The sequence below is a fragment of the Cololabis saira genome, chromosome 4, assembly GCF_033807715.1.
Source record: "Cololabis saira isolate AMF1-May2022 chromosome 4, fColSai1.1, whole genome shotgun sequence".
In the NCBI taxonomy this organism is placed as follows: Eukaryota; Metazoa; Chordata; class Actinopteri; order Beloniformes; family Belonidae; genus Cololabis; species Cololabis saira.
The window spans coordinates 39,841,747-39,850,128 of record NC_084590.1 but is presented as its reverse complement, the minus strand read 5'-3'; the positions used below and the strand labels follow the sequence as shown (position 1 = coordinate 39,850,128).

Sequence of the window (8,382 nt, the reverse complement as noted above, 5' to 3'; positions counted from 1 at the left end):
TTCCACGCATGTGATAGTACAGTCAGACAAACTCAAATAATTTTAACTTCATAAGTGTAACAGAAAATGCCTAACAAGAATGCATCTCCTTCCTGTCACCGCCACCTTGTTGTAAGACTAAGTTGACTACAGTATGTTGCTCAAGCTACTGTAATTAGCTGCAAAAGACGATATCATGGCCTCAGCTTCCAGTACTTGGTACAGTATATTTATGAAAAAATAGGAAGGTGTTAGAACAGGGGTCTTCAACTAGATTATTCAGGGGGCCACATCTGCAAAAGGACTGTATGGAGAAGCCGCACTGCGCAGGCGGAAAATTTGGGGGTTTTCAAAATGTATTTTGCACTCAAAGACGAAGATTTATGTATATATAATACATTTGTGCACAGGGATGAGCAGGAGAATATATGTCTAGTTTACATATGAATTATGTATTAATTGTCTCCAGATTTAGTAATTGTGAATGTTAAATATTATATTCAGATAAAGAAATATTATTTTAAATGCAAGTTCATTTTGAAACCATGCATTGTGCAAACTTAATGAACTTGATATTGACCTACTTTTAATAAAACACGCCATAATGACAAAGCACCACTTTCCACCAAGATTTCCTTATTTGAATATTATATTAAGCATTGAGCACAAGCATTTCAGTCCATAGTAGCCAGTTTGATGTTATAAATAAGCAACCAAAATATTAACCATAAGCTCCTTTATTTATGACACATCTGTGCATTATATCAGCAAAACAAAACAATCACATGAAATTATAGGAGGCTTAGAAGTCTGTCTGAAATGCAAAGTTCAAAAATTCAGGCCAATCCTAGAAGCCTAATGATGTAAACAAGTCCTCTATAAACTGAGGTTAATAACAAATAATGTGACAAACATTATCACTGTGCAACACTGGCAAAAAATCTGAAGTAGTAAAAAACATCTCCAACAGAGATTAACATGTACAAACACTGTCCAATGAATCATTAACCAACTGAAAAGGCTACCAAGCATCTTAAACTGTTATTAATTAACAAAATGCAATATGTAAACCATGTTATGGCGCTTTTGCATTAGTACCGCCTTAACTCGGTTCTACCCGTTTTGCCCTTTTGCACTAGAGCTGAGACGGGTAGAGCTGCTCCAAGCCGATACTTTTTTCTGTAACCATTTCCGCGAGGTTCTATACGGGGCTGAGCAGGGACTATTTCTGACGTCACCACCCTCCGCGCCACTGATTGGTCGGGGGGCGGGGACGTCACCACCCTCCGCGCCTCTGATTGGTCGGGGGGCGGGGCCGTCAGACGTTTGAATCAGGAAGCGGGAGTCAGCGCGAGAGTGACCCGCGGCTCGCAGCGATTTTATTATAAAGCGCAAAACGTCTGTTTGGTGATCCAACTCTGAGGTGCAGATGTTCACAAACCTGGTGACTGTCGAGAGACTTAAAAAAGGGATGTAGACGGGCTGTTTTACTCTCAGCCGCTCGCGGCTCCAGCTGATTTCTGATCAGTGCCGACATGAACAAAGCGGTTGCGCAATCAAGTACGTCACAGCAGCTTCACCCCAACCCCCCCACTTCTCACCTGGCTGTGGAAAAACACACGGGTAGAGGCGGGTAGAGGCGTGACGAGCCGAGTCGGGCCGAGTGCAAAAGTGCCATTAGTTTCACTTGCCGGCCGGAAGTGACGTCCGATCGATCGGGACAACACTACTTTCCCCCCCTTTTTTGAAATATGACCTTGGGCCACATAAAAGCTCCTGGCGGGCCGCAAGTGGCCCGCGGGCCGCCAGTTGAATACCCCTGTGTTAGAAGCACAGGCCACAGATACTCCTTGTGAATCTATTGACAGAGGCTGTGGTGCTCACTGAGGCAGCCTGTGCCACATTGCTTTGGCCCCTTATAAAAGTTTATACCAATTAATTAAAGCTTATACTCCTCTCTATCGCTGGAATGTTCTTCCAGAACCTCCGTTCTGTGTTTTGTTATTGTAGTCCTTCCCTCCAGCATTGCCTTCACCGTTCACTGTCCTCCTTGATTGATGCCACCTGCATCTCCTTTACCCATGTCTAACCCAATTACACCACCTGTTTGCCCTTAAACCGTGTATATGTGTGTGTACACCGTGCTGGGCAAAGTTCTCAGGCACCCCCAACCCTAGTCATTTTGTTTTATCAAAGTTTAAACTACTATGCATATCTGTTTATTTTTTCGGCCTCTATAAAAAATTTTTAAAAAACAAAGCAAAAAAAAGAAAGTAGTGATAATATCAGAGGTAGACTCAGGGTAGACTGGTTACTTGGTTGGCTGACTATTCGCCTGTTTTTTTCTCTGGGTCATAAAGAAGCTAAGAGGTCTGTGAAGTTATCTAAGAGTTGTAAAACCCAACATTCCTCCCTGCTGAGCTCTTCATTCACAGCAGATAAACCAAAGTTTTGACCAGCTGTCTAACCAGCTGTTGCAGTTTAAGAAGAACCTCAGTGCAAATTCTGCATCAGCGTCACACAGAGAAAGTTAAATGGCATCACATTAATTTTCTTCTTACTTATGTTCCCTGTAAAAGAAGACAAAAAAAAACTCTTCTTCTACCCACACAGGCTGCGAGGCGCAAAGACGCAGCTGAATATTCGTCTACCCCCATCCAACCTGTGGAGGCGGTTAGCTCAGGCACTTCCAGTGTTTTTCAGATATCTTCTCAGGCACTTTTGATCTCCTGTCTTTATCAGTGGCTGTACAGATTTAAAAAAATATTTTTTTTTACCACTGTCATGTAGCCTAGTGGCGGAGGAAGGATTCAGTTGAGCCTCGTAAATGCAGCCGCTCAGTGTAAAAATAATCATCCAGGGTGGAGAGCTTTAACACACACACATATATATATATATATATATATATATATATATATATATATATATACACACACACATATATATATATATATATATATATATATATATATATATATATATATATAAATTTACTTTATTTGTACTTTATATGTAAAGTACAAATAAAGAAGTACCCTAAATTTGCCAAGTCAATGCACCTTCTTAGTTTAAGTTGTATATTTCAACTTGTAATTTAACTTGATGCACTTGTTTTCGGTCTAAAATACAGACACTAGTCTAGGTTTTCTTAAAATAAATGATTTAACCTCATCAGTCCACAGTTCTTCCACTTAAGATCCAATAATAACTCAAAACACTTGGTTTGTAGATGTATTGAAGAATGTTCAATAAGTCAAAGGCACCCATTTCAGAATGTAGTGAGGATTTTGCTCTTTTTTTTCTTCTCTTTTTGACTGTAAGAGCAAACAAAAGAGGAGGAGGTGCACAGAAACCAGTGGGCGGAGCTTCTATCCCCTCCACTCAAAATACAAAAACTGTCTGCGATACCGGCACAAAGCAGAAGTGGAGACTGACTGACACTGAGTGTGGTGAGTGCAGAGCAAAAGCCCCAGAGGCAACCTGAGGCAGAGCCTGAGAAACTCACTCAGTCTGTTAAAGAGAGAAAGAGAGAGCTGAGCTTCTGGAGGCAATCTCTGAGAGACATTCACATTCTCATAAAGAGACCAGAAGGATCAAGTCAAGCTTTAGTTCTGCTCTTGGGAGCCAACATGGTGGTACACAGTAAGGACTCGGGGAGAGGTGGAAACCTTGCACTGCTTTGGAGCTGAAACGGGCAAAAACACAGGAGTGTGTTTTGGCAAAGAGAAGGAATCTATTCCTGAGGACAACTCTTCAAGGGACTCGGAGGAGGATTAGTCACTGTTCCCTTTGTTGGCTCAGCAACCCTTGCTGATGATGGACCATTTGAGCTAAAAGGAGGCTCACACTTGTGTGACGGGTTTATCTGAGTAAGTAAAAGTGAGCCGGCCTGTACTTTGTGGGGTGCAGCCTGGTTGAGAGAGTCGGCGCAGGGGGAGGGGAAGAAGCTCCAGCCTGGGTCTCTGTCCTCTGGGAGGGATCTTTTGCAATGTGGAGTAACCCCCCAAAATAATTACATCAAGGCACCAGAGAGTTAATCACGTCGACCACGTTCTCCAGTCATCTGCAAAATGGATAAGATTTGCTGGGAAACAACATTTGAACTAATGGTGTGAGAACCTTTCGGTGCATTTTGGGTGTTGGACTGTTCTGTTCCTTGCTATTCATTCATGGTCGGTTCATTGTGCAGGGCAGGCCTTTTGTTATAAAGCTATTACATAACAGACCCCCACAGTTCTCTCTCTCATAATGAACAACACTACAAACTTGATGGACAATATCACCCAGAAATTGAATGGACAAGCCATCGGCTGCGAAAAGAACGATGAATTCAAATACCCAATGTACAGCACGGTCTTCAGCATTGTGTTTGTAATTGGACTTATCACCAATGTCGTGGCTATTTATATATTCACCTGCTCTCTGAAACTGAGGAATGAGACCACGACCTACATGATCAACCTGGTGGTGTCTGACCTGCTGTTTGTCTTCACGCTGCCGCTCAGGGTGTTTTACTTCATCAACAAGAGCTGGCCCTTCGGGACCACGCTCTGTAAAGTGTCCGTCTCGCTCTTCTACACCAACATGTACGGAAGCATGCTGTTCCTCACCTGCATCAGCGTGGACCGCTTCTTGGCCATCGTGCACCCTTTCCGCTCAACAACGCTAAGGACCAAGCGCAACGCTAAAATAGTGTGCGCCACCGTGTGGGTTTTGGTGCTGTCGGGGAGTCTGCCCACCGGGTTCTTGTTGGAGAGCCCCCCGAACCACGAAAACGCCAAAACCATCTTCTGCTTTGAGAACTTTTCCTCCAAGCAGTGGAAATCTCACCTGTCTAAAGTGGTGATCTTCATAGAGACTGTGGGCTTCGTCATCCCCTTGCTTCTCAACGTGTGCTGCTCCATCATGGTGTTGCAGACTCTTCGCAGGCCGCAAACCGCCAGCCACGGCGGGAGGGTGAACAAAGCAAAGATTTTGCGGATGATAATCGTGCACCTCTCCATCTTTTGTTTCTGCTTCATCCCCTACAATGTAAACTTAGTCTTTTACGCCCTGGTTCGGACGAAGACATTGGACGGCTGCTTCGTGGAGTCTGTGGTTCGAACCATCTACCCCATAGCGCTGTGCATAGCTGTAACCAACTGCTGCTTCGACCCCATCATCTACTACTTCACCTCGGAGACCATCCAGAACTCCATGAAGAGGAAGTCTCAGGTCAACCGTTCGTTCGATGCCAGGTTCTCCGAGGCCATGCAGTCTGAAGCCACCTCCACTCTGCAGTGGAGCTTAAGGAGCCTCAAAGCTAAAGTCTTCCACAACGAGTCTTCAGTGTGACAGCAGAGTTGCGACGCCCCAGCTTGAAGCTGAAATCCATCCATTCCTGAAAAAGGCAAGCCACCGTGAGACAATAGGAGATGGATTTTAATTTTTTTTTATGGGACTCTTTATCTTTTCATCTCAGGGCAAATGTTTGGAAGCGTGGATTTGACAGCTCTGCTTTGCAGTATTGCTGCGTGGCCCCTTGCTAACAACTGTGGATTTGTTATTACTACTTACTAACATCCCTTTCCTGTGGAATATACTGTAATTGTGTTAAACACAATTACTCTGTCAGTGACCTAGAAGGGAATGAGATCACTGAACTGCAGGACAGTTATGATATTTACTGCTTCACGTGCCTGTATGTCTGTATATCTATGGTAAGTTGTGGTGCTAACTTTAGGATGTAATCTATTAAATTAACAAGAAAAGAAGCTATAACAAACTATAGATGTACAGGACTTTCTTTGTGTGTAAAAATTGTGAATTGCTGTTAAGTCACCAAGTGCCTTCACTGCTCTGGCATCCTTTTTATTATCTCATTACTGAACATAAAATGCACTGACAGTTTCTCATACTGCACTCACACCAACTGTCATAAATAAAAGCCATTTGCTGTTAAAAACGACTATTTCACCTGAAACCTTTTTCATTTACATGAAGAGAAAAATTATGGATCAAATATAACGTGATCTTGACTGTTTAACTTAAATGGGACATAATGGGAAAAAATCATAACCCGTTGTCTTTTTAACTTTAAAACTTATTAGATCAGTTGTTAATCACCCGTTTGCACAGGGCAGGTGAGTGTTTGTTGTAGCACGCTATACCGAGTAGTTGAGACTTAACAGTTTAAGTGCTTAACTTCCTCTCTGGTGTTTGTCCTACTTCCAAGAGGGAGGTGAAGAAGTGGAAGTAGAAGGCTGGATGAAGTCTGAGTCACTCCAACCGGGGAGTTGCAGCTTCCTGTGTGGCAACCAGTAGTTGAAGAGAGGAAGTCTTAATTGATGGTAGCTGACAAGTGCAAGCTGTTCACACTCTTAGGCATGTAAAAACATCAGGACAGATGTTGTGGAAGGGGGAAAAAAAAACAAAAAAAAACAAGCCAGCGTGGGTGTAAGTACCCTGTACGCTGCAACGACAACTGCCTAAAGCCCAACTGAGTGGACAAACTGACACTGGAGAGGAGTTAAACCGCTGTGGTGTTTGTTTTCCTTAACCCAGACTGGAATTTCATTTTATCATCCTGCAGCACTTTATCTTCCCTCCTTCGCAAGGACGTGGTGTTTTTGATTTAAACTGACAAGGCTGTGCCCCTTCACCAGATCAAAACGGTCTTTAGAGCTGCACAATAAAACAGAGAAATGCTTTTTTTAAAAGCCATGTGTCACAGTTTATAAAAGAACAACTTGTCCCATGATTATATAAAAAAAGAAGAAAGTAAAATCTGTTTTTGTCTTAAAAACAATGCAAGTAAATCAAAGGATGGGTTTAAACATTCCTGTCTTAGTTAAAAGCGTTGGATGTTCTCATAAAATGGGATGAAAGTTTTAAATAATGATGTAAAGTTGTGAAAATGTAAGGCAAAATAAAGAAAAAATCCAGTTACACTGATCTGATGGCTGCTTGTTGCAGACTAATTTGAATCAAAATCTACTTCATGTACAGACAATATGGTGTTCTTGATCAAAGACTGTTCATGCTCTCACAAAACAGCCTACTTGAGTGGCATTAAAGACGTTCAAGAGTACATTATGCAAAGATTCCACACTACTTGGAAATGTTTCTTTTATTTATTTTTTTACCGTTTACGTATTCTTTTGTACTTTCCACCTCAGAACATCAACCACATGTTCTTCCAGCAACATGCGCACACAAATTATGAAAAGCTTGAGGCTTTTTTCATACTTATGTCCACTGTTATTACTCACAACCCTAAACTGTTAATGACCACAATATTTACAAAACAGACGCATAACCTTTGCTTCTCATGCCGTCCACGCTCCTACATCTGCAAACAGGTTGCAGAAGGTGTCATGTGTAATCGACAAACAGGAAGTCATGTTAATATATTACATACCGGTATATTCACACCCCAGCAAAGCTCTCAGAAAAGCTTGTAACTTCAAAAGGCTGGTTTAAAAAAAAAAAAAAAGTGTTACATTTAGCAAACTGTGAGTCAAGAAAAGTACTAGAAAATGTTGTGGAGCTCCGTCATAAAAAGATAGAGCTAATAGTTACACTTTATTAAGTAAAACGATGTGTTTAACTGTTAATCACAGTGTGGAAAACTTTACGAGCGATGGAGTCAGTGAGGAATCGTCACGGCATGACGGAGAATAACAGAACGCACATGGTGCTCTAAGTTTATAGACATAGCTCAAGGGGTCAGTCAGCGACACTTTATTAATACCCCGACCAGATCTGGCTCTGAGATCATATATGAGTCAAGGGTGAGGTTAAACACCAGGACTGTTGTGAAAACAAACTAGAATCCACGCAAAAGGTAACATGACCAAATGTAAACTGGGCATCATGGATCTGGTGAAGGGCCAAAAGACTAAATATACTTTACTCATAAAGATACAATCACTAAAATTACTAATATTTTGATATTCACCAAGAGGAGGAAAATAAATATCCAGTTCCTTCTGAAGATTTTGCCTATATTTGTACCTTCCACGTGTACAACTATTGACGTGACCCCTGAAAAGCTCTCATTTATTGACGTGTATCTGCCAAAGTCTAATGCGAGAATAAAGCGTCTGCATCAGATTGGGGACCCGTACGTTAGCCCAGCAGGCTTCTTTGCATACACAGTTGTTATCTAATCAGGCTGACCTTTCCTTCCTAGCAGGCTGCAGGATGAGAAAACACAGATGCAGCCCTGCTTGTCGTCACATACGTTCTGTTCTGCAGTGCTTTTTCAGCTTCCTTGCTCAGCGGGGGACAGAGTGAGGAAGTGTCAGATTAGTTTGTGTCAATGTAATAGAAAAAAGTAAAGGAAATTCACATTTTGATGGATTTACAACATCCAGCGAGGTTTGGTAGATGTCGTTTTGTCTACTAAAGCTCTACAAATCG

General features: G+C 42.0%; 1 protein-coding gene across 1 annotated transcript; it reads left to right on the top strand.

Annotated features, from left to right (window-relative positions):
• The first annotated feature begins 3,405 nt into the window (after nt 1–3,405).
• On the top strand, nt 3,406–5,926 carry lpar6a (lysophosphatidic acid receptor 6a). Its single transcript, XM_061719751.1, has one exon. It carries the CDS (start codon nt 4,228–4,230, stop codon nt 5,311–5,313), a length of 1,086 nt encoding a protein of 361 aa, XP_061575735.1. The 5' UTR covers nt 3,406–4,227; the 3' UTR covers nt 5,314–5,926.
• Nucleotides 5,927–8,382: the final 2,456 nt, after the last annotated feature.

Bases quoted from the DNA above. Each gene is read 5' to 3' on its own strand.
- lpar6a (XM_061719751.1), top strand. From the start codon at position 4,228: ATGAACAACACTACAAACTTGATGGACAATATCACCCAGAAATTGAAT.